This window comes from Poecilia mexicana, unplaced genomic scaffold, assembly GCF_051168715.1.
Source record: "Poecilia mexicana isolate PSO_F unplaced genomic scaffold, ASM5116871v1 scaffold_4, whole genome shotgun sequence".
In the NCBI taxonomy this organism is placed as follows: domain Eukaryota; kingdom Metazoa; phylum Chordata; class Actinopteri; order Cyprinodontiformes; family Poeciliidae; genus Poecilia; species Poecilia mexicana.
The window spans coordinates 12,082,217-12,109,595 of record NW_028263373.1 but is presented as its reverse complement, the minus strand read 5'-3'; the positions used below and the strand labels follow the sequence as shown (position 1 = coordinate 12,109,595).

The following is a 27,379-nucleotide window of genomic DNA, read 5'->3' as shown; positions in this document are numbered from 1 at the left end:
TTATATTTTAATGAATAATCTAGGGTTTTTATTTTAATTTTTTAGTTTTATGGCAGTATTCTTTCTATTTCTATTAAAATATGTTGTGCTATTGAAAAGAGTCACTAACTGAATCCAAAGACAAGTACTAGAGCAGTAAAATTATCTTTCTATAGATGGACTTTTTGGGGTTCATTTTAATATAGCATTAGCATTTATGACAAAAATAAAAATATCTAGTTATTTAAAATGCTATAGTAAAAATATACAAATAATGTCATTGTATGAAAAATGTTTATATGCCTATTATTTTTGAAATATCTCAAAAGTAATCTTGAGATGTGACACTTGAACTTTTTCAATTTCATGAGTATTTTCTTTGAAAATATTTGAATACAAATTCTTAACTTTATACATAGTTCCTTTCTCTAAAATTTCAACAAGAACATAAAGCATTAACTTCAGAGTTAAAATAAGAAAAGAAATACAAAACAATTTCACATGCATATGCATAAATTTATATAGGGACAAAGAAAAAAAAAGTTAACATTGTAAGCAAAATGTTTTACTTATTGTCTCACCCTTCAACTTCAGACAATTTGCAAATACATATAAATCGTTTTTCCCAAATATGTGAAATTTCCCATTGAAATTAAATTACAAATCCTCTTGCTTATTAAATAAAAGCACCAAATTTAATAATATCCACCGTCAAAAAGAGGCAGACTGACTTTTCAGGGCTCTGGACCTTTAATTCCTCTGATTCCCACACGAGACTCTTCAACACTCCAGTCAGCTGACTTTAGACGCCATTTTGTCAGCCATTTCCTACGCTGATCCATTGCCAGCGTCTCTGCACAGCTCAGGACGCCCCGTCCGGCCTCAGCAGCTTCACCTACCCACCCGGGCTCGGTAGATTGTAGCGGACCGCCAACGCCACTGTTCCCGGGTGGATGAGAGACTAAACCCAGCGGGTCGGTCGGTTCGGTCTGCACTCAGAAGGACCGTCTCTGCAAGGCGCTTGGCCCCGAGGGACAGAGCGAAGCGGCACAAGTCACAGGCAGACATGGCTTTGAAGATTGTCAAAGGGAGCATCGATCGGATGTTCGATAAAAATCTCCAGGATTTAGTACGTGGCATTCGGAATCACAAGGAGGATGAGGTAAAACGAGCACACTCGGCCACCTGGAACACCCAAAAGCAAACATTTAGCAATGTTTTTCCTAATTCAACTCATTTTAGCATCACCGTTATACCGCGACTAGCTAACCAACGTTAACGGCTAACAGTGGGTAATTTAGCCAGACGTTAGAGCCAGCGGTTAGCAAGGTAACCAGCCGGGGTTGGGCAGCTGAGTTAGCTTTGCTTTCATGACTTTTTTTTTTTTTTTTTTTTTTTACAGAATGAAACCCACAAGGTACTTTTCAGAACCGTGTCAGGTGTTTGACGAGGTGGCTTATTGCAGGGCTGATACTGACAGCTGGCTAACAGTTGGAGGAAGAAGATGGCAATGAATCACAGTTTACCAGGAAATTACTGCTCAGCATAGCTGAGATCAAAACACACTGAAGGATTACTGAACTGGCCTACAGGCCACACACACACTGGGGGCAGAGCAGGCTTCCCACTGGCTTTAATGTTATTACATGTATGATTGTGGAGAAAAAAACCCCGAATTAATAAGGTATACTAATATGTTGGTTTGGCCTCTAAATGTATCAACAATGTAAAGAAAAACATGCCTCCTCATTCTTGTTGTGCTGTACCTTGCAGCCAAAGCTGAGGAGCTATATGACGGTCACATTTTGACCCCCCTGTAGCTACATTATTGTGTATTCTTATTTAACCTTTAACCCAGGGCGACAAACATCTCCATTCCGCTAAAACAGAATAAAATCACAAAAATTAAACCTTTTTCGTACACATAATCTGCCTCTGCAACGAACTCGAAGGCAAAAGTCCTAAAAAATGTTTCCGCAGTTCACCAGTAATTTCCTGGTAAACTGTGATTCATTGTCATCTCCTTCCTCCAACTGGTTCTTAAAGCGAATGATGTGGACCTCGTTGAAGCAGCGGCTTTAACATGCACAAAGTGGCCTAGCAATCAGGCTGACTCCGTGTTTGATGATATCATCCATGTTGCAGCTCTGAGAGCGAAGGCAGTGGGAGCTCAAACCGAGCTTTTAAATCATCTCGTGCTGCTGACGCTTAGCCTGGGTGTTGATGTTGAAATGCTCAGTGGGTACTAGGCGGTATAATTGGTGTATGCAGTCGTTACTGTTGGTTGGTGTTGGATTTCTGTCTGACTTTGGCCTCCTCACAGTCTCATCTGACGGGCAGAATTTTTTCGCAGCAGCTAAACCGGCAGTTTCTATTAAAAAAAAAAAGAAATCAAATGTTCTAAGTAAAATTCTGGGACCTGCTGCATCCTTCAAGCCTCTTTGGGTTTGATCTCTTGACTCGGATCGTGGTTTTGTACTCGGCGACAGTTGTAACCTAACCCTGGTCGCCCAGATAAGTTGCCGGTTGCCCAGCCGACAGTGGACAGTTTGCTAAAATATTAATACTACGTCCCTGTGTTCCTGTGAGTGTGCGCTAACCGTGGGCAGCCCGCATTTTCTCATGCTCTCCGTTTGCTTTTCACATGGGAGCGACATCTTTCACACGGTTCATTCATTCGTTCCCTCTTTGGTGCTTCTGCACAGACGGCAAATTGAAGAAATGCGTGAGGATGCCACTGAACAGTTTAGGGAACTCGTATAGGAAATTATTCCGAGCCGTTTGTTGGTTTCTTCTGTTCAGAGAAAGGAAACGGGGCGACTTGGAGAACTCGCACGCTCTAGTAGAGTTCCAACCCTGTTTAGGTAGAAGCCACTGGCGCCAGTGTGCTGGCCTTGGCCCAGGTATTTGAGTTATTTTGATTGGTTCTGCGCAACATTGAGTAAGACCGTCTCTTCTTGTGCGATCTCTGCAAAACGCAGCGTCTCATAGATTGTCAGCAGCAGAGCTCAGCAACCCTTGCCCCCCCCCCCCACCCTCCCCCTCCTGTCACTGTGCTGTCTCATGACTGCATACACATGACCAGCACACTCCGCATAGCTATATGTGTTTGTTTTGTGGGGTTGCCCCTCTCAACAATGGCTGACTTGGTTTCTTGCATGAAAGCTGTTGACTCCACACTGCTGAATTAAATTGATTGTTTTATTAAACACTAATTGAATAATTTATTCTATTTATTTGGAGATGATCTTTTCAGGATTCTAATTGTTTTAATTTGTTGGTTTGGTTCGAGCTTTTTGCAGTTGCATTCGAACGATTCAAAGTATTGCAGAAGTGGTAATTATTTCAGTAGGTTAAAAAGTAAAACTTGCTGAATTGACCATTGTCTAGCAGAGTCCTTATCAGCCCGTCATAAGAAGTGTAAGCCACAAAAGCTGTTCCTAAAGAAATTGACTTTTCAGTGCTTTGTCCAAGTATAAGAAAGGAAAGTTAAGTGGAAGGAAAAGGTGCTGTAGCACCCAGGAGTCAGGACATTCACCTGGATAGATTGCTGATGTGTTGTGTGGTAATTCTCCAGTCAGAGCACTGAGGTCAACATCTCAGTTGCTACTGAAAGACCTGTGGAAAAATGAACGGTAATCAAGATTCTTCATTCATCATCATTAAGTTGTAGAAGGCTCCGCCTCCTCATATCACCGTTTTTAAATATCTGCTTAAGAAACTCTATTTTGTGTTTACTATTTATTTTTTTAAAGAAATTGTTGGAACTTCAATTCCAATTGAGTTTATTTAACTTTTTAATGTCTTTTTTTTTTAATTCAGTCTAAATTTACTCATTTGGCCCATTTAATAATAAGCTGTATTTCAATGTGCTTTTTGAAAAAAAAAAAAAAAAAAAAGTTATCATTCGACACCAACAGCAGTAATAACTTTCACTGCAAGTTAAATTTTTGAAGTAATAAACCAGACACAGATTAAACAATGTCCTCTTCCATGTTTTCTGCTTTATTTTTTTTACTGCTTTTTAAAAAATTTTTTGGAAGACAATTGTATTCGATTACGGCTTGACGTGTGACTCAACTGCCTCCCTGAGCCAACAGTAGGCGCGTCAATAGATGCAATCTTGGATGGAGAGCGACATGACGGGCAGGACTTGTGCAAACTATTTGCTTAGTTCCCCCTTCTGACGACTCGAGAGCGACAACAGAACAACCGGGATCGTTGCAGCCGGCTTCTGTTGCTCGGCCGAAATGTGCCGCTCCGGATATTGCTCTACCTAATCTGATCTGGTGTCTTGCTTTTGTCTGTTCTCCCCTCGCCCTCTCCTTTTGTCTGTCCGCAGGCCAAATACATCTCCACATGCATCGACGAGATCAAACAGGAGCTCAAGCAAGACAACATTGCTGTCAAGGCCAATGCTGTGTGCAAGCTCACCTACGTAAGATCCCCTCTGCCTGCACACCCTGCCGCCGCCTGTCACTTCTGCTCCACACATATACACTCACGCACACACAGATGAGACTCTGTGTAGCGCTGGCAGTTTAATCCATTCCCTCCCTGCTTCTTCTGGTGGAAGACCATGTCCTCATTTTTAAGCGCCTGCTAAAAATGAAAGCGTTGCTCCATGCGGTTTGCAGGGTTAAGTATTGATGCAAGACACGTGAGAGAAGCACAGAAAACTGTAGTCAGTTTTGTTTTTGTCTTGTTAGACATTGTGCAATACACTGTTAATCAATTAGCAGGGTTTTTTTTAAGAGAGGAAAAAAGTGATAGAATCTGATTGTGTTCAGCTATTATGATTATATGGTGTTATTTATCACTGGAAGGAATGATGCAGATGGATTCACCTTGATATGCAAAACAAAATGATGGTGAAATAATTCTCATGGCTTCTTGTAAAGCTTTATCAGGTGAACTCTGTAACATTGTAGCTGCTTGTAATGTGTTGCAGCTGGAGATTTCACCACTACTAGCAGCATAATTTCCAATTAAAATGTAATCAGTTTTTTTTATTTGTAGATTGCAAACGCATCGAGGTTTAAACCTCCATTCATTTTGCCGCCTTTGCTCACATTCAAAGCTTTACAGTTTCCGTATTTATCGCAGACACAGTTTAAAGCCGCCCCCTCTTCTCCTCTCATGCCCACCGTCTCCGTCCCGTCTGTGTTACAGCTTCAGATGCTGGGCTACGATGTCAGCTGGGCCGCTTTCAACATCGTTGAAGTCATGAGTTCCTCCAAGTTCACATACAAGGTAGGACTCCGGTTGTGTTATTGCTGAGCTCATCTCGCAACAGAAAGTGGCTTCTCTGAAAGTGGTACCGTGGATCCTCTCTGGGAAATGCGCTGCTCAGGTACATTCCTGTCAGCTTGCTGATGAATGCGTTTGCCTTCCTTTTTGCAGAGGATTGGTTACTTGGCAGCCTCGCAGTGCTTTCACGAGAGCACAGATGTCATCATGCTGACAACCAATCAGATCCGAAAGGTCAGCGATGCACCTGTTTTTGTGCGCCTTGATGCTCATGCTTTGTTGTGAGCTGACTGGTTTTTATTAAATCAACCATTTTTCTTTCTGTTCTGCCTATTTTTCCCCCCGAAGGATCTCAGTAGTCCCAACCAGTATGACACAGGTGTTGCCCTAACAGGCCTGTCTTGTTTTGTTACCCCTGATCTGGCACGGGACCTCGCTAACGACATTATGACACTGGTGAGTCACAGAAAATGTCAAGTTTATCTGGATGGCTCATCCTCCAGTGTCCTGTTTTGTTTTGTTTTTTTCTTGCCCTGGATGTCCGGTTTTCCCTTGAGGCCTTTTTTATTTCAGAACAGATCAGAAATGTATATTCTTTTTTAAAAATTTGAATAAAACTATTGTATTTCTCCTTTCCTTTGCTGTTTTTTACGCAGATGTCCCACACCAAACCCTACATCAGGAAGAAAGCTGTGCTAATCATGTATAAGGTATTTTTAAAGTACCCAGAATCTCTGCGCCCCGCTTTCCCAAGACTCAAGGAGAAACTGGAGGACCCAGATCCAGGTAATTACCAAGACATGCATTTAGTTTATTGTACGGAAAGGCAATTTCATTTTCAGTTTGTGGTGCTTATTGGAGGCGTATGTGATGGCACTATGATATGTTGCCATCTAAAACATTTTTTTTTGATCATAGATGAATATAATCAACAGAATGATGGGAGCCCGGTGTGTCTTACCAGGAGTGTTTTGTAGTGAACGGAGGGAAATTAAGGTTACACGGTGCTGCTGTGGTGTTAAAATGAACTGGGGTGTGGCGTTTTCAAGTGTTAAATCTTATGCCAGCACCCAGCTGAGGGCTGCCGCCTCACAATATAACACATTAAAAATACTGGCAAACAATCTCCCAGGTTTCAGTCCTGCTGCTGTGAGTGTTTTAAAAGTCAAACATGAGCTGTAATGCTAAACATTTGTATGCTTCTACCCATCCATTAATGGAACTGAGATTCAAATGTGCATTCTGGCTTTACCTGCTACACATAAAACATAATTGTTATTCAAAATTTTGTTTTTCGTTGCTTTCCCACTATGCACAATATACACACTTTGAATCGCATTGACTTTGCAGTCACACTGGCTTTTTTTTACCGCCTCTGTTTAATTATTCTCTGCTCTCTCTCTCTCAGGTGTCCAGTCAGCAGCCGTCAATGTGATTTGTGAGCTGGCGAGGAGGAACCCAAAGAACTACCTGTCTCTCGCCCCCCTTTTCTTCAAGCTTATGACCTCCTCCACCAATAACTGGGTTCTCATTAAGATCATCAAACTGGTAAGTGAACAGGACGACTGGAGCAGGCGCAGCAAACGGAAACCCTAGAAACACGAGAATTGTCAACACTAGTAGGTCCGGAGCAAAGAAATAATGCGCTCCACTGCTTTTTGTTCTGGTGTATTTTTTTTTTTGTGTGCGTGTGTAATGATTTTTAAGTATTTAGCTATTTAAAAGAGCGCATGTACACTGAAAGAGGAAATGATGCCTCTTCTTCCCACAAGATCACATGACACGTTGGATACTACAGATAAAGGGTTTCCAACAGTCGTGTCGTTTGTAGCTTTGCAGTCAGGTTTAATCTGTGCTGAAGCTTTTGCATGGAAAACTGGCAAAATCCTCACACTGTAACTCCAATATTTAGTTTGACAACATTGTCACCCTTTTCCTCTCCGAACAGTTTGGTGCGCTCACGCCTCTGGAGCCAAGGTTGGGGAAAAAGCTCATTGAGCCTCTGACAAACTTAATCCACAGGTGAGATCAAAGTCCTGCTTGTATTTTTTTTCCTATGGATGCTAAAATGTTCCAGTTTGAGGCAAATGAATCTGTTCTTGCTCTTTAACTCATCTTTCTCTCCCACAGCACCTCTGCCATGTCTTTGCTGTATGAATGTGTCAACACTGTAATTGCAGGTGAGTACTGGGAATCTGTAGGGAATGCATTCAACAAATGCTTGCTGTGTTTCTAAGAGATTAGACTCCTAGATTTAAACCACAACTCCTACTGTTGAGTTTGTAAGCCCTGAAAGTTAAAAATGCATTTTGCCATCCAGTAAATCTCAGTTATCTAAATGTGTGCAAGTCAGACTTCTGTAAAGATTCCAGACCTGAGCTAATCGCCTTGTTGTCCGTCATTGCAGTGTTGATTTCTCTGTCCTCTGGGATGCCCAACCACAGCGCTAGCATCCAGGTAGGGAGCTCCAGCTTTCCATTGCACCCGTCTAAGTTTGCATGGAAATTATGCTCAATGCAATCCTTTCCACTCCAGCTGAATCATAATGCATGAGGAGCAATTGGTCTGTCTGATTGGAAGGCCAAAAGACATTTTTCATCCAGTCCATTTTTCGGTGATCCAGAAAGTTAGCTACTCCAGATTTTTTTATTTATTTATTTATTTTTTTTTACGTATTTCCTTTCAGACCTGGTGTGGAAAGGTTTAGAACATCATTAATTCCTCCGCTCCCTTTGTTTTTCTCCTGTTCCTCTCCTTCTTTCTCTCTCTTTCCCACAGCTCTGTGTGCAGAAACTGCGAATCCTGATAGAAGACTCGGACCAGAACTGTGAGCCCTCTGTCAATGCCTGCAGTGTGTCATTTTCTCATTGTCTGTGTGTTTCTGACTGTGGAACAGTCGGCCCTCGTAGATGACCGGACCGTAGACCTCCTGACTCTGGATAACTCGAACCTTATTGCACTTTTACTAAATTAGAAGGCCTGCTTGGAATACCATTGTTCCTAAGCAGCATCTGCAAATTGCTGAGTATGACTGTGAAGAAGCTTGGAGGGTTCATTCTCAGACTGCTTCAGTTCGTAGCTCTATAACCAGCCAGTTTGGGGTTACATTGTTGTAGTCAGCCATTCGAGTTATCCGGACATCCATTTCTAGGTAGTTGTGTGTGTGGTGTAGACAGTGGATCTCTGGTGGTAGTATACTAGAATTTGAGGTTTAACGTTTTGTTTATCCTTTTATCTTCTCCCTGGTTTTTGAGTTAATGAGAGGAAAGGAAAAAAAAATATTCAAGATATTTTGATCAAATGTGGCTTGGTTTTAGAGCATCATTGTTGCTCCTCAGAACCAGATGCCTGGTACGTCTAAACAGCGGCCTGTACCGTGACGCAAAACAAATACCTTATTATGGTAACTAGAGGTGGTAAACCTCGCTGCTGAACCTGCTTTGTAACAGAGCTTTGGAGATCAGAATAAAGATACTGGCTGAGAAAGCACTGCCTATCAACCAGAAATGGAAAAAATGTAAAGCATGCATGAATATCATGACTTTTCTTTTTTTTTTCTCCCCTGGTCTTCAGAGTTGGGCTCTGTTTTAGTTTTGCTACTTGCTTTTATCAATCTTTGAGATTTTACAGCAGAACAATGCTAAAGTTCTGAAAATGAGCAAGTTTTACTCAGTTTTGTGATCAGCAGGTCAAACAGTGAACTATTATGTTTTCTAATGTATTAAAATTAAAGTCCCACAGATTCTCATCAATAAACATATCAACCAACCGCTTAGTTGTAGTTGTTGATAGATGTCGGATAAAAGTTAGGTAAATTTGCTTTTTATTCATAAATGAGGATAATCTTAAAAATCCTCATTTAATGTGAATTAAATGAGGATTTAATTCTTTTTAAGTTCTGTGGCCAGACTTAAAAATACATACAAATTTGAAATCTGCATGTGTAATATTTTGTTAGAAGCAAAGATTAGGCTCTAACATTAATCTATTTTTACTTAAATTCTTAGCTTTCATTTTAGGAAGACTTACTCGTAACCAGTTTTTTTGATGCCAAATAAAGCAATCTTAAGTGTTTTGTTTTCAGCTCCATGAAGAGAAACGGCTCAAATGTGGAGCTAATGCAGCGTCCTAAAATTATTAGTTCCCCTTTGGGAACGTGGTTTTAATGTTTACAGAACAAACTTACACACTAACAAGAGTGTAACCAGCAGACTGGCAAACTTGTGTCTTAAATATAAATGAACAATGACAGGGTAAACACTAATACATGTTCAAGTTGCATTTCTTTCTTTTTTTTTGAGCTACACTTTGAACTTTTTAGCTTAAATTTTGAAACTGAGGTTGTGTCTGCATTATTTCAATGAACAGGAGTAAGAAATGACAATGTGGGAAAACTGGCTTTAAATGATTTATTCATTTTGTTGCCCACAGTAAAAGAAAATGCGTTGTGCAAAAATGGATCCCGTTGCATGATATAGACTTGTAAAAGATGGTATTAATCGTTATCTGCTGTTTTTGTGAAGTGGCGACGTCAGTGGCTGGCCGTTTGTGTGATGGTATTCGCTGCACCTAGCCTCTCCTCGCCCCAAGGTCACTGCTTCACGTTTATTGATTGAGAAAGCTGAGACGCCTTATTATTCCCTGCCCGATACGATGACTGACAGAATGCCTATTTTAGAAATTCCTTTTGGTGTGTGAGGAACATCTGTCAGGGACTTAAAGGATAAATCAAAACAAAGCTAGTCTCCCATGTGTACGTGTGTTTGTCCTTTCCATTGTCTTGTGTGTTTTGTGTTCCTTTTTTTCCTCTTTTTTTTTTTTTTTTTTTTTTTTCCTTTTTTGAATACGTAGCTTGTAGTAGGACTTAGGTTATATACAGGATGATCTCAGTGAATTAGAAAATCATGAAGTTAATTTATTTCTATAACTCTGTTCATGACAGAGTGATCTAAGTGTTTATTTCTCTTTAGTTGTGATGATTATGGCTTACAGCTAATGAAAACGGAAACTTCTTGAAGAGTCTTTCCTTCGCAGTCCTCTTGAGGCTGTTACTTATGCATAGTGTTCTACCGCACTTTTTCCGTCCACTATCCTTTCCAGCAATGTGCTTTTCTACAAGGGGGTGTGGGTGACTGCAGAGTCATGCCTCTTCCTATTATTGTGCACACGAGTGCAATATTCCTGTATAAAAATCCTTCAGTTGCTCTTCGGTAACATTCACATTTTCTGAGAAATGTCATTCTAACGTTTTCCTCAGTTGTTGGCCATACTCATTAAAATGAACTGAAATATATTTTTTATATCAGTCTATGTTAAAGTATTCTCATCGAGATGAGTTTTATTCCTTCGATGGAATGACTGAAGTATTTCAACTTTAAAAAGCCCTTTCAGGGTGAATGCATTTGCAGCTGGACTGTAACGTAGCTTAAAATGACTGAGATTAATAATATCCACATAAATTAATAATTGGCTATCTAAACGAACTGCATATCAGCAGACATAAGAACTAGTAAAACATTAGGAGCTGTAATCTATCAGGTTCATTGTATGAGGTTGTGCGTTTTCATCTTTGTGCAGTGAAATACTTGGGCTTGCTCGCCATGTCCAAGATCCTGAAGACGCACCCCAAGTCTGTCCAGTCTCATAAGGACCTCATCCTGCAGTGTCTCGACGACAAAGATGAGTCCATTCGTCTCAGAGCGTTGGACCTTCTCTACGGCATGGTATGGAGCCGAAACGGCACGCCACACTGTTTGACCCATTTATGCCATGCGTGAACATGCATGCAAAAGCCATTTTCATCTCGGTGAGATGTGTAAAGTGAAGCGGGAGGGAGCACAAAGATGTGGAAGCTGATCTTAATATCAGTGAAAGTTGATGACACAGCAGGATGGTTTGAAGAAAATGGTGCTCGTCTCATCCAGAATAAGGTTAAATCTCTACCGTAAACTCGGAGTTTTACAAAAATTGGAAGTTGGCAACAAAACCGAGCGCATCTTCAGTTGGTTTAGTTTCCTGCATTATGAGGTTTGTTCAGGATGAATAAACGGGAAGCTCATTGAGCTCGTGCATGAAGGAAAATGTGTATCGTTAGCCTCAGCAATATGTTTTTATTAAGGTAAGAGACGTTAAATCAAACCTTAACTCGTCATTACGGATTGCATTTCTGCTTCGTCCAGGTTTCTAAAAAGAACTTGATGGAGATTGTGAAGAAGCTGATGCTGCATGTGGACAAAGCCGAAGGAACCACTTACAGGGACGAACTTCTCACCAAGATCATCGATATCTGCAGCCAGAGCAACTACCAGTACATCACCAACTTTGAATGGTTTGTTTTGCCGTTTGCCTGCGCTCTTTTCTGCCTCGCTCAGAGTTCGACTTGGTTGGATTGAACGTCACTCGCTGCCCTGTGCGTGACTGACAGGTACATCAGCATCCTGGTGGAGCTGACCCGATTAGAGGGCACACGACACGGCCACCTCATCGCCTCTCAGATGTTGGACGTCGCCATTCGGGTGAAGGCCATCCGAGCGTTCGCCGTCGCTCAGATGGCCACTTTGCTGGACAACGCCCACCTGCTGACGGGCAACACGCAGCGGAACGGCATCTGCGAGGTTCTGTACGCTGCGGCCTGGATCTGCGGCGAGTTCTCAGAGTGAGTTCGCGTTTCCACACACAAACGCGCCGAGCGGAGGACGACTCCGAAAGCGGGCGGTTATGTAAATCGTATCGTTTTGGCAGACACCTGGAGAACCCGACGCAGACGCTGGAGGCCATGCTGCGGCCCAAGGTGGCCACGCTGCCGGGCCACATCCAGGCTGTGTATGTTCAGAACGCAGCCAAGCTGTTTGCAACGGTGCTGAAGGGCGAGGAGGGGAACACGGACAGCACAGCTGCGCAGGAAGCCAGCCAACTAATGATAGACAGGCTGCCTCTGTTTGTGCAGAGCGCCAACCTCGAAGTCCAGGAGAGGGTGAGACAAACGGGGAGCTGAACCGGTCACACCTGGACCAAACTAATCTGCTCGAGTATGTGCGATGCTGACTGGCTCGCCTTCTGTCCTCAGGCGTCCTGCATCCTGCAGCTGGTCAAGTACATCCAGAAGCTTCAGCAGAAGGACGTGGAAGTGGCAGAGGAAGTCAACGCGCTGTTTGCAGGAGAACTCAACCCTGTGGCCCCGAAAGCGCAGAAGAAAGTTCCTGTTCCTGAAGGGTCAGTGCGTTTTTTTTTGTTTTGTTTTTTCTTTTCCTTTACCATGTACCAACATATTTAACTACAGCTAAAATTTGAGCACATTCTCAATTATTTTGGCTACTGAAGTGTGAAAATCTTTGTATGCCTATGAAGCCTGGACCTGGACGCCTGGATCAACGAACCGCCTTCTGAAAGCGAGTCTGAGGACGAGCAGCCGAAGGCGATTTTTGCGAAGGAGGAGCCGAAACACTCCAGACCTCGTCACACGGAGGTGGACGAGAAAGAGCTCGCAAGGGTACGCATGGAGGAACGCGGCAGCTGCACATTTTACCGGCTTCATTTTGTTGCAGAAGACTTCACTCCCGTTGTCTGTATTTCATTATTTAGTATAAGGCGGTGGTTGATGCAAGTCCTCTTCTTTTCACTTTGCTCGTTTGACATTCTCAATTCTCAAAGATATAGCATGGATATATTCCCTGGCAGTGATTGTTTAATGAAAAAAAAAAAGTATTGATCTTTAGCTCAGGGTTTAAACATTATTTATCTGCCTTCCCCTGTGGATCCCTGCGTGTGCTAAAACGGAGTAAGGAGGTTATTCGTGGATTAATTCGTGATGCGGATTTTGTTTCTTTCCCAGAGGAGGGAAGCCAGAAAGCAGGAGCAAGCCAACAATCCGTTCTACATCAAGGCTTCCCCGTCCTCTCAGAAGGTACGTTTTCACTCATCTTTTATGAATAATAGTGCTTCGTTTTACACTCTTTAAAATGAAACACTGAGTTAATAGGCAGTTTAGAAACTTAAGGATATATTTTTTTAATCATTGTTCATTTGTTCAATATAATTTTAGAAGAATGTAGAGTATGGGAAAAAAAAAAAAATTTGTATGCCCAGATTTTATTATGTCTTTAGCCGTCAGTGGGATACATCCAATGTTCTGCTAATCCATTTGTGCATCGTCCAAGTTAACAGATATTAACTGCACTGTAATGAAGTTTTTTCTTTTTTTCTTTATTTATTTTAATATCTGTAGGTGTACCAAGAAGCTCCTGGAGTGGAGCACATCCCAGTAGTGCAGATTGACCTCAATGTGCCTCTCAAAGTCCCAGGTGTGGTCAAATATCATAACATTAATGAAAGAAATGTTAAAAAAAAACATCTTAATAGTTTAGTCACCAAAATCATATTTAAAATGACTATTCCACAATGGGTTTTTTTTTTTGTCGTTCTCTTGCTTCTTGCCTTCTTTCATTTGTCTCATTTATAAACGACGCCCCTGTTGTTCAGGTCTGCCCATGTCTGACCAGTACGTGAAAATGGAGGAGGAGCGCCGTCAGAAAGAGCGAGCAGAGAAGAAGAAGAAGGAAAAGAAGAAGAGGAAAGAAAAGCGCAGCGGACGAGGGAAGAAACACGATTCGGCTCCGGAGAGCGAAGAGGACATCACTCCGGCTCACATGGTGGACATCGTTACAGAGGAGATGCCAGAGGTAGGCATGCTGGGAGATCGCAATGGCCAATTAGAAACGCCATGAGTTAAGTGTCGACCCTGACATCAGTTACTACTACCACTGTTTTGCTTTTTATTTAAACTCTTCGCTCCTACCTGAGTTGATGCAGGAAGCCACTAGTAAATTAGGAAAACGAAACTGATGCATCGACCTGAAGCAGAGCAGTAAATTCACGAAGATATGAAGTATTTTACATAAAAGAAAATACTTTGGGGAATAAGTTGCATCATTACTGTTACATTTGAGCCTTACAGGGTTATAGAAATCAAGATTTCTTGTTAAAATCGATATTTTGCCAAGGTACTAAGTCTTGTGTTAATTGCTGTATCCTCTTGCTGCAGAATGCCTTACCCAGTGATGATGATGAAAGAGACCCCACTGACCCCCACAAAGCTCTGGACATCGACCTGGACAAGTGAGTCCACACGGCTCTGATCCTGCTTCAGTTTATGTTCTGACTAGTTTAACTCTTCGTTTCGAACTTCAATTACATCTACAAAACAATCAACCTGCTTGGTTTTGGTTTTTGTCTTTGTTTTTGAGGGCTGGGAGGCAACTTGCCAGGAACTGTGTGTGTGTTTTCCCCCCCTTTTCTTTTTTTGGTAATAATTTTTATCTTAATCTTTTATTTTGAAGTTCTTTGCTTTTTAGCACAGGACTAATTACATTTATCAAATCCCTACATTTTCTGTGTTAAATTAGTCTTAAAATAGGTTTTCTTTTAATTTTCTTCCCACTTTAACTCCTGTTTCCCAACATACTAAGGATTTTAGCCTTGAAACACCTGATTTTTTTTTTTTTTTTTTTTTCTTAAATACTTTGGGACTTCTCTCAGTGGTCCTTGATGGCCCCCCTGTGCCACTAACACGGCTCGACGGTCTGGAGCAGATTTGAAAATCTCAAAACAAATGTTTTCTTGCAATAAAAAAAAAAAAAAATGATGCGAGAACCACCGAGACTATTTAAGCTCAAAGCTGTTTGACTGAGCTGGAGCCATACACGTTTAAACAGACGAGCTACAACGTCGTTAGAGAATCGTAAATAGCCTGAAAGCTTCGACGCTGCACTTTGTGTTGAGATTTCTGACCAAAGCATCAAAGTTGATGCCACTTGGCCCTATCCTTCCTCACACTCCTCATTGCTTTCTGCTTCCTCTTTCCTGTGCTTGCACACAACCATCACTGCCTCTCGGGTGTGGGCAGTTTGATGGAGTCGGCTGGGCGCAGGTGAGTAGAACCCCAGCCACAGGAAGTGGGCTCTGACTGCACACAGACGGGCTTTACCGGCTTTGACTTTCCGCTAATAAATGCCTTTATACTTATAATGCAGCTGCCTCGTCCTTTTCTAGTCGGAGCTTGCCCTACCCGCTTCCTTTCTTTTCGCTCCCTGCCTTGTGTTTTCTATAACTAGCAGCTTTGGACAGTTTATCCAAGTCCTTGTTCTCTTACCCTGACGCCTCCTCCCTTCTGTCCCGCGCCTTTGCACTTAACTTGACAATATCAGCATCTTTTAATTCAAACAAATGTTTAGTTTTCTTTTTGTGCTCTTTAAATTAAGACTATCAATAAAGAGAAGCATACAAACACATTCGTTGGCATGTTGGTGCTGATATTTTCAGGTCTTAATCTTTAGTAATCTGTCCTGCTGGTATAGGCTCCCAAAAAAAACGTATTTATTTATTTTTTTATTTCCTTCAAATGATGATATGGCGCATGCTTTTAGAGGCCTTATCACATGCGGTACATGCCTTAATGCTTCTGTTCACAGTTCTCAAGTCATACCTGCTTCTGGTCCTTTGATGTGCCCTTTGATCAGTGCTAGTGTGTATGTTTGAAAAGCATAACATCAATTGGTTCTCATTAAATTTTTCTATTTAACCCTATCTGTAAGTCATCCTGGAAGAGGTTGAGTTAGTTAGTTTTAGGAGTAGAAGTTACTTTCAAAGGAAGAGGTGGACAGTTGTTTACGGATGGATGCGAGGCCTGCAAATAAAATGTGTTTTAAGCCAGTGCAGTATGTTTTCTGACTTTTAAATTTAGTTTTTATCAAAAAAAATTACAAAATGGCGTCTGACATCAGACAGAAAGCGTCGTCTGTCCATAGATCTTCGCCAGCAGGGGTACACACTGCATGCTGGCCTAGCTTCGAGGGTGAAAAGACACGAAGACTTGTGTGGAGAAATCTTCCAATGTATAACTGTCTAATGCTTCAGGCTTAGAGAAATAGCACAGCTCTGCATTTTGGAAAACCGGAATGTGCCTGAGTATTGCTTTCTGTTGCACCTTGTATTGTTGGCTTGCAAAACAAACTAATACTCAATAGTTTTCCAGGCCTTGGCACCAAATCCAATTGGGTCAGTTGCGAAACAAGGTCTTGTGAGTAAAGTGATGGGTTTCTGTACGTTTTGCTTTTTGTCCAGGCCGCTTGCAGACAGCGAGAAGCTGCCGGTCAGGTCACATCGTGCTGCCGAGGCCCAGAAAAGCCCAACGGATGGAGAAACTGAAAATGCGACTTTGCCGGAACCTAAGAAGAAGAGCAGCAAAGAAAAGAGAGAGAAAAAGAAGGACAAAGAGAGAGATCGGAAGGTGAAGGCGTGGTTTTGATCACAAAGACCCTCACTCTTCAGGCTATCTAGTATCATAAGACAGACTGAATATTTAAAATTGTTAATCAGATTTATTAAAGGACATCTGTAAGCTGCCAACTGCTTTGACTTTATTCTTTAGCCTGACTGAAACATAAATCTTTTTTTTTTCTTTTGCTTTCTCAGAAAAGCAAAGACAAGAAAAAGAAGAAAAAACACAAGCATGAAGACAAGGAGGAGGATCTCCTCGGGGGTCAGGCTGACGAACCTGTGCTCCAAGCAGAAGAAACGAGTCAAGTGGCAGAACCGCCCTCTTCCTCTTCTACCGCTGCAGAGGTACTTTCAAAACAAGTCTAAGCCGAAAAATGACTAGCATCTAATAGAAATTATAAATCATGAGGCCTTGCAAAAGTTTTTAAACCCCTCAGACTGGTTTAGGGTTGACACAATACAGAAAATGTCAAACTTGATGCCAATACTAAGAAAAAAACGCAAGACTGGATCACTGCGACTATTTTTCTTTCTTTTTGAAATTGTCGACTTCAGTCTAGAACCACTGTGTTTAAAATGTAGTTTTATCGGCCACACTGGCTTCCAATTCATTTGTCACTGAATAGATGAAGTAATGAAAGGGACGTGCAGATCATTTCGTCGCTTAACTTGGTCGAAAACGGAGTCTCTGCTGAGGCACGTTACCCTGCAGTTATATCACAATGTGCAGGAACTTTACAACTTTATTATTGCGGTGTTAGTTGTAGCGTTGCTCCTCGGCTTTTTTGTGTTTTGCCGTTTGTCAGCCTCGTAGGCAAAACGAGTAACAATCAGGTTGTTACTGACGTTTTAAACGTCCAGCGGCAGCAGCTCAATGTTTTGATTCTTTGCCCTGATTGTTCTGATGATCCTCAGAAGGAACTAAGAGTATCTGTAGCACTGCTGTGTGACAATGACTTGTTTTCTATCGATTTTGACACAATTGAATTTCATTGAAGACTGTTTTTTTTTTTTTTTGTTTTTTTGTTTTTTTGTCTCTATTATATTAAAAGAGCTCTAATTTTAACAACCCCAATTTGATTACATTAACACACCGGTGGACTCAGGTTTTCCTTCAACTTTGATATTGTGCGCTACTTTGCTGTCCTGTCAGACATTAAACTTCTCTAATGTCAAAAATATGAAGAAGTTTAAGACGTATGAATACTTTTGCAAGGTGCTCCAAACGAACCCACGTAATCAGAAACGCTATAGCATAAATATTACAGCTGCTCTGAAGAAGATCGCATGTAAACAGATGTTTTGATTGTTTTCCCTGACTCAGCACTTCCATTGCTTCTTCCTAGCCTCTCTTTCCACCAGCTCCTCTGGTCTAGTATCAGCTTCCTCGTAGCTGACTGCAGTCTCTTGCCAAATGCTTGATTTATTCATGAAATAGTGCAGTGTAGTCTCTTGTCTGTTTTCATGAATAGTGGTAAGATACAGAAACTGTGTGCTCACCTCCCTCACCTCCTGCTCCCCCCTCTCCCCTCCCTTCCTCTTTTAGGTATCGGATCTGGATTTCTGGCTCTCAAACGCTCCAGTGTCCTCTAACACCCAGGTTGAGTCATTCCCACCCTCCCTCTCTCCACGTCCTGCCCTTCTGTTCTGCACATCCCTGTTTCATAATCCCGTGTTTCATGGACCTTCCTCACATGTTGGACCACACACTGTTTCCGTGGCTTCTTCCCTTTTTGTTTCCCTCTTCCTACTCACAGGTCACATAAAAGTCTATCCAATCCACTCCCATTTTTAAGTGCACATCTTTTTTTTTTTTTCTCCAGCATGTATGTCTGTGTACTGTATGTGTGTGCTAGTGGTTCCGCGTTAGTTCCTGTTTTGCCCAGCGGGTGTCCTTCTGTTATTGAGGTCAAAGTGGGAATTTGTTTTGTTGGTGTCCACGCTGCATCGTGAATCTTCCTTAGCAGTAATGTGGATTTTTGTTTTTGTATATTTTTTTTTTCTTGGTCCGTTGTGTGTTTTAATATTAGTTTCACCTAGTGAGAGGAAAGCCCTATTTGTGAGACTAATTTTGTGGTTAAAAATGTGTCTCATTAGATATTTTCTGATGAAGTCTTTCATGATCTGAGAAAAACACCTAAGCAAGGACTTACCTTCAGAGGACTCTGGATTTTGTGTATATTCAGCCTTACAATAGGCATGTTTACTTAAAAAAAAAAAAAACAATACAGCATTTTGCAGGTGTTTATTTTATATTTTCAGGAACATTATTACAACCTTTATAATTCTTATTTTTGGCAAACTTATGAATAATTGTTTCTTTAAAGAAAACGTTGTACATAGAGTGGAGCAAAAATGTACAATAACATTTTCAGGTAACTGTGCCTTTTGCACAGCTTGTTATTCCTATTTGACAAAGTAAAATTAACCTGTTACGTCAGGCTCAGGTGCTGCTTGCAACTGTGACGACAGCCTGATGACTCCTGTCATTTGTCCTGTCATTTTTCTTCTAAGATCTCACTAAAGTGACTTTAAAGCATAGGAGTGATATTACCGAAATTCTTAGCGGTTTTGAAGCTGTAGCTCTTTAAAACCTTTGTCCACCCGTTCTGCTAACCGGGCCTCCACCAAACACGCGTAAACTTTTCATTTTGCCTTGTTCCTTTTTTTTGCGTCGTAGAATTTGCCTTTTGATGTCCAGAAAAACCTACTTTTACATATTTAGTAGACTGGTTTGTGAGGACTTGCTAAGTAGAACCGGTGCTGTCAGGTGTCTGGATCTTTATCCTGGAGCTCATCAGCCCTCAAGAAGAAAAAAAAAAAAAAAGCAATCTAGAAATGGGCCTTAACGTCGTTTTTGTTTCTGCATCGACTGTCTCTCCAGCAAAACAGATCGTATCGGTGTATATTACATATGTTGCTTAGATCCCGCCTGGCCGACAGTTTCAGTGTTTTCACTAGTTTGTGTGGCTTGTTAATGCAGTAGTTTTATACGGCATATGACGGCAACGAGGCATGTTTATTGTCCTCCCTAATCCACTTGCCTCTTCCGACACAGATGTGGCAAACTCGGCCGTATGTGTTTGCGGCCGCTCCTGCTAATGCATTAATCTGGTGCTTTGTGTTTGGGTGTGTTTGTGTGTCTGAGCAGGAAGCAGCAACAGTAGCAGCAGCAGCCGCCGCCCCAGAGCCCTCCGTCACAGCGCCAGACTCCGAGCCAGACGAACCCAAAGACACAGAAATGGAGGAGACGGTGAGTCACGCTGATAATGTGATCAAAGTTAAATGTTTGGCCGCAGTCCTCAAGATCCCAGTTTGCGACACCCTGGCAGGGTTTGTCGCATTGGCAGCTCTTCCTTTCCAACAAGCTGGGGTGGGTGATGTGACATAAACCTGATGGCATCTGTCGTGTTCCTCTGCTTCAGCCACTTTCACTGTTAAGTGTTTACGTATTTACTTATTTGTCTGGCCTAACAGTAATCCGTGGCTACGTTATGTGTTTTAATGATTAGAAGTCCTCAAAACACAAGAAGAAGAAGCAGAAAAAGGAGAAGGAAGAGAAGGAGAAGAAAAAGAAGAAGAAGCATCACCACCATCATCACCATAGTGATGGTGCTGGAGACGAGTCGGTTCAGAACGGCACCGTTGAGGAGGAAGAGCCCCTCCCGGTCAGTGTTAAAGCAGCAACTGTAAGGTTATTTATGTGCCAATGAGGTTTTTTTTTTTTTAAATACAACCCATGTATTTTATCTGCTAAGTTAATTATTATAACATGCTCCTTTTTCTCAATTAGCGTCTCTCATCCCAAAGCCAGAAGAGCTCAAGGAGAATAATTTATCATCATTGTTTTGCTAGCTCTGTTCAAACTCACTTCCTGCTACAATCACACTTTTGCATATTAAACATCAGTGGCACAAAATGGCTGACGTGACCTGAGCTTTTCCTCTCCTTTCAGCCAATGTCCAATTACTGCCTGCTGGCTGAGAACTCCTACATCAAGATGGTGAGTGACTGGGACGTTTTCTTTTTAAATCTCATTCACCGTTTGGCATCAATATGTTATTTAACTCCTCAGTTTGATTTCTAATGAACACGAACAATTTTCAGAAGTTGGATTATGTTTGGCCTTCAGTCTGACATTAAGAAACAGTCAGTACATTTGTCTTTGTTGCTAATTGTTGTTCATCTTAGTTTTTTTTTTTTTTTGGTGTGTCATTAGCTAAGATTACCCAGGTTTCAGCAGCTGGTATTTCATGTGATGGAGCTACACAAAGTGGCAACTGTGTGAAGTGGAATGAAAAGGAGACATTGTTTTCCACAACTTTTCATTCCACTTCCCTACTGTATGACATTTTATGTTAGTCTGTCCAGTCCCAATACAATGCATTGAAGTTTGTGAAACATCGATGTACTGAGTAGATGAGCTGTTTTCATGTGAAAATGTTACCAATGGTATTCGTGTTCTGGATTTTCTAATTATGACCTAAAAAAACAACTATTATAAAATAAGAGGTGGGGAAATAAAAGCCTAAATTACTTTCCGGTCTCTTGCTCTTTTTAAAGATGATGGAAGATGCTGACGAGGTATTGCTCACCATTCTGTCAGTGACAGAGTATCTTCTAAACTCCTTCCTAGATGTGCTGTTCTCTGTCCTTGTTGTTTCTCACAGACTTGCCCTCTGGGTCAGAATACATGAAAGCCTCTGTGGAGTGTCGCTTCAGTTTCTAAGGCTGATGTTTGTCCCTGTGTTTCTTATTGTGTTCAGACTGGTTCTATGAAGCCCTGCGTCCTCTCATTCCAAACTAATTAATCCAATTTCCTGTGTTTCTTGAAAGTCTTTTGTTTAAATTTATTTATTTTTTTTATCCAAGTTCTTGAACTGCTTCGCGAATGAATGTTGCGACTGTGACGTAAAAACCTGTTTGGTTACCTGTCCTGTGTGTCCTCAAGGTGTACGACATCCAGGGGAACCTGCAGGATGGCAGCCAGGTGGTTGTGTCTGTTATATTTGAAAACAAGTGCAACAGCTTCCTCAAATCCATGGAGTTCAACGTCTTGGACTCTCTGAACTCCAAACTACAGAGGCCAGAAGGCTCGGGTCCTCACGATGGCCTCGTCGTCCCCTTCCAACTTCCTCCAGGTCAGAAGGGATCTGCAGAATGCCGCCCGTGAAAGTCCACTTGGGCTTTCTAACAATTTCTTTTTCTCTGTTGGTGAAGGTGTGTCCAATGAGGCACGGTTTGTCTTCACTGTGCAAAGCATCGTAATGCCACAGAAACTGAAGGGAACTCTAACCTTCATTGTTAAGGTCGGTATTAATATTCACACGAACAGCACTGTGTCCATAAATAAAACAGAAGCATTATAGAAGAACCGCAAGAACATTTCTACTGACACTGCTTAACTTATTTTTGCCAAAGGTTTATTTATTTATTTATTGTCTCTATTTTCCTTCTTTTTCAATTTTTTAGAGTCAGTTATAGTCTACAGATTATTTTTTGTTGTTGTTTCTACATTTATTTACACAAATTTCTAATTCAGTCCTCAGACTTCTCGGTATACAATTTAGAACTTAGTTCATATCCATTTTTGGATTTTTAAAAAAAAATTAAATACCACAGTGGGTGTCATTTATATATTTAACCAAAACAATAAAAATATATTTGTGTATTGTTTTTATTTTTGCAGAATGAAGACGACTCCACTCATGAGAAACTGGACTTCAAACTGCACTTTACCTGCACCTCCTACTTAATCACTACTCCTTGCTACAGGTGGATGATTTAAACGCACACACGTGCAAATATTTAAAAGCGATCAATGTCTTTTCTCAGTTCAAAAAATAAAAATAGTTCAATAACATAATTCCTGATTTATTTGGGCCCTCAAACCACTTTAATGGCGACACAGTCTCTGATGTCCATGTGTTCAGCTGAAGCTGGAAAATAAACTCGCCTCACCTTGAGCAAGACTCAGGGTCGTGAACTCTGTGTGCTTGTGGGTCTAAACGTTTTGTAACCTTCAGCCGTGTTCGTCATGCTTTTTGGGGACTCTTTGAGTTTAGTCGTCTCTCTTTGGTTTGACACGAACACTTTTGGAATGTGCTTCGCCGATAACTGCTGAACATTTTGTCTGCCGCCGCAGGTATGTCTCGTAATCTGGTTTGTTCTTTTCAGCGACGCTTTTGCAAAACTGTTGGAGTCGGGAGACCTGAAGAGCAGCTCAGTGCGGCTGGAGGGAGTCAACATGCCCTTCCACCATCTGCTGGCCAGGATCTGCTTCCACCACCACTTCTCAGGTAGCCTTTCTGCTTTTAAAGTTTAAATCACTTTTTTTTTTTTTTCCATTTGTGCGAGACCGTAAAAGCACCCACTCCGAGTTATTCCACCAACTCTGTTGTAGTCTTTTAAGTGGGCAGGTGCTTGCTTAGCACAAGCGCCTTCAGTTTCTACTGCCATCAGCATTAGCTGCAGCGCTGACGCTTCAGTGCTGCAATAACTCCAGTCGGGCCTGAGGGAAAAAAAAAACAAAAAACATGCAGTTGTTGAAGACTTGAAACAAGTTCCTGGAAAGTAGTTGAAATATTCTGAGGTGAAAATTTAAATTTCACAAAGTAGTTTTAGTTTTTATTTAACAGGAGAATAATAGGAACTCTGAGCTTCAGCTTTAATAAAAGTTATATAAGAATAGCAATAATGAGCTCCGTGTCTCAATTGCTAGTCCACATTCAGCTCTTTCTTATTTTATCTACATTTGCCACTGATGGTTTTTTTTAAACATAAATACTGAGGTTGTTTTATGTCACAGGTTGGTCTTTATAAATCCCACCTAAAATGACAAAACTCCAATTCCTCAGCACTATTTATCAGTTCAAAAGTAACAATGTATGATTATAGATTGTTTAAATCAACTCTTTTAACTCATTGAGCATTCTTTAGTTGAACTATGCCGAGAAAAATTGTTTTATTCTGGCCTCTGATGTCGTCCTATTGGTTTGGCATGAACTTTGACATGCACATTAACAAAGGAACCTGCTCTTGTTTTTTCTCTTAGAAATATTGCCAAAGCTGGAAATGATCAGTTTCAGGATCCTTTAAAAAAATTCTCATTATTATAGAGCCCTAAATGGTTCAAAACTTCTTATCTGTCTGACTTGCTTCACTTGCATGCTCCAAGTAGGTCCCTGAGGTCAGCTGATCAGGGTTTACTGGTTTTCTCTCATAGAAGACTTAAAACTAAAGAGGACAGAGCCTTTAAGGTCTGTGGCGTTGAGATGGTGCAATGCGCTTCCACTGTGTGTAACGAGATTCAACAACTTCAGACATTTTTAGAAACGGCTTAGGAGTTTTTTTTTTTTTTTTTTTTTTTTTTTTTTCTCAGCCATTTATAAATAAATCCCAAGTCATTGCATTTCACATGCTTTGAATTATCTTTATTTGCAGGACCTTTTTTTATGCTTGTATTCTATACGTGTCTGTATTCTGTATTTTAACTTGCACAGCGCTTTTATGTGTCTCCTCTTTGAGAAGCCCCACATAAAACTTTTTTTACTCGTTTATAAGTGAACAAACAAAAACCAATGCCAAAGAGGGACCATACCAAGAAGTGACTACAGAAGGTTATGTTTTTTCTGAGCTAAGAATCTTTGCACAAGTTTTACTTTTCTTTACTAGGTGTTGGTTTTTATCAGTGCCCCCTAGTGTTTCATGTACACTAAACTTTGTAAGGAGGCTTCGATTATTAAGAAATTAGCATTTGAAGCTTATGCAACTCTCCATGCAAAAGTCAGCCTTTTCCTGTCTTGTCGGCAGTATTTCAGCATCAGGCTTTTACTAGGAGAGATGCTCTCAGTGACATAATGAGGCTTCTGTCTGAAAAACCGATTAAAATCTTACCCGTCAAACCAGCTGGGAGCAGCCGTGGGTCCACCACAGATGCCTCTTTAATGGGGAAACAACCTGAATAATGCTGCTAAGTTTATTCCCCTTGTGATTCTTTGACTAGTTGTGGAGAGGATCGACTCCTGTGCCTCCATGTACAGCAGGTCCATCCAGGGTCACCACGTCTGTCTGCTGGTCAAAACTGTAAGTGACTCTTTGCTTGTTAGCTGTGCCTTCATTGCCATAGTTTATTTCTATGTAAAAACATGTAAACAAAAAAAAAAAAAAAAAAAAGGAGATGATTAAAAGCTGATGTAATTTTAGGGCAACCACTTTTGTTTAATTAAAACCAGCATGGAGTTTGCTTTAATGTGTCCCAAGACCTTTTAGATTTTGCATCATTTCAAACAAAATCATGCTGATTTGCTGTTTCTTATAACTAGAGCCTCAGATCTTTGTTTTGAAATGTTAAACCTCATCATAAAATGTTGTCTTCGTTGCTTGTCCTCTTCCCAGTCTGCTCAGACGGTGTCCATCGACGCAAAATGCGACGAGCCGACGCTGCTTGGGAATGTGCTGGATGAGATCAAGCAGACCTTCTCTCAGTGCTGATTGTTTCTGACGGCCCCAGGGTACACCCGGCCCCCTCCATGCCACCCACTCCCTCATTATAGCAACACAATCACATTACGAAACACTGCGGCTGGCACCTCCAGCTTCACCCTATTTATTAGTCCTCAAATTTTCAAGATTTCTTTCTCCTCACATCCGCTCCGATTCCTCTACACTTTGCTCTTTTTTTTCCCTTTTTTTTTTTTTCTTTTTCCTCTGCACTCTCAGCTCTGTGGTCACTCAGCCTCGCTCTACGTTGTTTTACAGACTCGCTGTCTACATGCATCGTCTTCTCTGTTGTGTACCATGATTTTTACTTGTGTTTCCCAGCTCCTCCTTGCTCTGGATTGCCTCAAATCCTCTACTCTCCCAGGCCTTATCCCACTGCCTTCCCGCCCTGCTGGCAGTTCATTCTTTGACAGTCGTGTAATGTAACAACTGGATGTTTGCTGTTGATGGTTGAATTGTATTTTTACTGTTTGAGGTTTTATGTTTTCATCTGTAGTTTGTTTTTGTTTGGCGTATGGGTCTCTCCTCCTCTTTTGTTTGAAGCCTGTCTTCGCCTTCGTCTCGACTCCTTACATCCCTCTTACTGAACATCATTGCAGCTCTGCTCTGTGGGCCTGGAAAAACGGTGTGACTGACTTTTTTTTTTTTTTTTTTTTTTTTTTTTTTTCCACCTGGGTCCTAGCTGGAAAAAATGTAGTACTCTAACTTGGTCACCTCACCTGGTGTATGAAGACTAAACATTTGGGGGCAGCTGCTTTGCTGATGGAGCAGAGAGAAAACCAAAGCTAAATACACTAAAAGGCAGGGAGGCTTAAAGGTTTAATAAAATGCTCTGTCCCTAATTTCTCATTGGTCATGCTCAGAGCAGATGTGGTGTTTTTAGAAACAAAGAAACTTAGTGGGTCAATGGTTCTTTTTTCTTTTCTTTTTTTGCTCTGTGCCTTTTCTCCTACACTCTACTCAAGCTCTTCTGAAGGATTGACATGTCGTTCCTTCCATGAATTAAATGGATTCGAGTAGTTGATAATAGTGAAAACTAGCCACCAGGAAGGCGTATTCTGTGCTAGCAGACGCCGTTCAGGCTCTCTACGGTACAGTATTAGTTAAATTCCACCGGGAGGAAGCACCTGCTTCATCTTCTTGTGTTCTTGCGAAATATTTCCGCCTGTGCCACTCGAGTGTTTGCAGCACGATTGTTCCAGCCATGTCAGCCGGCACCCAGGTGACAGCCCCGATGTTTCCCTGCCCTTCGTAAAACCGCCTTGCCTCTTTTCATGCTCTGTTGTCATTTTGTTTTTTTGTTTTTTTTTTCCACCCCAAGGAAGAATTTGCCTCCTCTCACAAAACCTTTTTTTTTTTTTTCTTTTGAATTGAGTTGTTCATTTTTGACTTCTTACCCCGTTTAGCAAGATAAAAAAAAAGCTAGTTTGTTCATATATACTCTTAAGGCCCTCCTTTGCATCAGTCTGCTGTTGTAGATAATTTTGATGTCTGTGACCATCGGGGTCAGCCATTCCACTTGATATTCAGTCTAGTTGTAGAGTCTGAATACAGAGGTGATCTGTTGTTTTTCAGGAATGTCAAAAGAAAACGATCATGTATGTATTCCTCGTTCCTGAAAACAACCTCGCTGAATCCAAGAGAAATCGTTTCCTCATTCATTATTATGATCATTGTGTGCATAATATTAGATTAAAATGTGTATATTGCATGATTAGGAATGTAATTTTTATTTTTTCCTTTCTGTTATTCTATCACAGGACACGGTTAAACAAAAAGTCATTCCATACTGTCTTTTTTTTCCCTTTCCCCTGAATATGTTTTGTTTACTTGATCATGCTCTATTTTCGATGGCATTGTGTTTTTACCTGTTAAGACGTGATATCACTGAATGTTTTAAATTATTGAACACAAGGGAAGGAAGGGTTGGTGTCATGAACACCGAGGGCACGGGGCTCAGAAAACCAGTTTAAAAGTTCACCTGAAGCAGTGTACGGAGAAGCAAACCGCTGTCTCAACTCTCTTTGGTTAGTTCATTGTGAGGTCTTCTTCCACGTTTGGCTTGTTACAATGAATATATACACTCGAATGAAAGATTTTCAGCAGTTATTTTTGTTTTCCTTTTCTTCTCCATGCTCAGCTATCAAACATGCATTGTAAATGGTCATGATGTCAAGAGGACGACATAAATTATATACTCTCCCTAGTTTTGAAATAAATTCTAGTTTTGAATTTATTTCAAAACTAGAAATAAATTCTGGGAGAAGCTTCTGTAGTCTTTTTTTTGTGTTACAAAAGATAAATCAATAAAAACTTGCATATACCAATTTTTTTTTCTTCGTCTTCTGACTTTATCTGAACCCTGTCTTTCTCC

At 41.1% G+C, this 27,379-nt stretch overlaps 1 protein-coding gene across 5 annotated transcripts; it reads left to right on the top strand.

Annotated features, from left to right (window-relative positions):
* The first annotated feature begins 792 nt into the window (after positions 1–792).
* On the top strand, positions 793–27,332 carry ap3d1 (adaptor related protein complex 3 subunit delta 1). 5 transcript variants are annotated; one of them, XM_015008058.2, is made up of 34 exons: positions 793–1,141; positions 4,322–4,417; positions 5,152–5,232; positions 5,383–5,463; positions 5,578–5,685; positions 5,886–6,015; positions 6,638–6,777; positions 7,178–7,251; positions 7,360–7,409; positions 7,637–7,686; positions 8,008–8,056; positions 10,807–10,952; positions 11,409–11,557; positions 11,654–11,884; positions 11,971–12,202; positions 12,296–12,441; positions 12,577–12,718; positions 13,061–13,132; positions 13,454–13,529; positions 13,708–13,907; positions 14,270–14,343; positions 16,348–16,513; positions 16,699–16,848; positions 18,050–18,103; positions 19,655–19,756; positions 20,016–20,171; positions 20,459–20,506; positions 21,067–21,087; positions 21,455–21,644; positions 21,724–21,812; positions 22,193–22,278; positions 22,681–22,802; positions 24,509–24,588; positions 24,901–27,332. In XM_015008058.2, exons 1-34 carry the CDS (start codon positions 1,046–1,048, stop codon positions 24,994–24,996), a joined length of 3,783 nt encoding a protein of 1,260 aa, XP_014863544.2. In that variant the 5' UTR covers positions 793–1,045; the 3' UTR covers positions 24,997–27,332. The 5 variants fall into 5 exon arrangements, with proteins under 5 accessions (XP_014863544.2, XP_087861094.1, XP_087861096.1 ...); XM_088004968.1 differs by lacking the exon at positions 24,901–27,332 and having other exon boundaries at positions 24,509–24,879; XM_015008061.2 differs by lacking the exon at positions 21,067–21,087 and having other exon boundaries at positions 794–1,141.
* Positions 27,333–27,379: the final 47 nt, after the last annotated feature.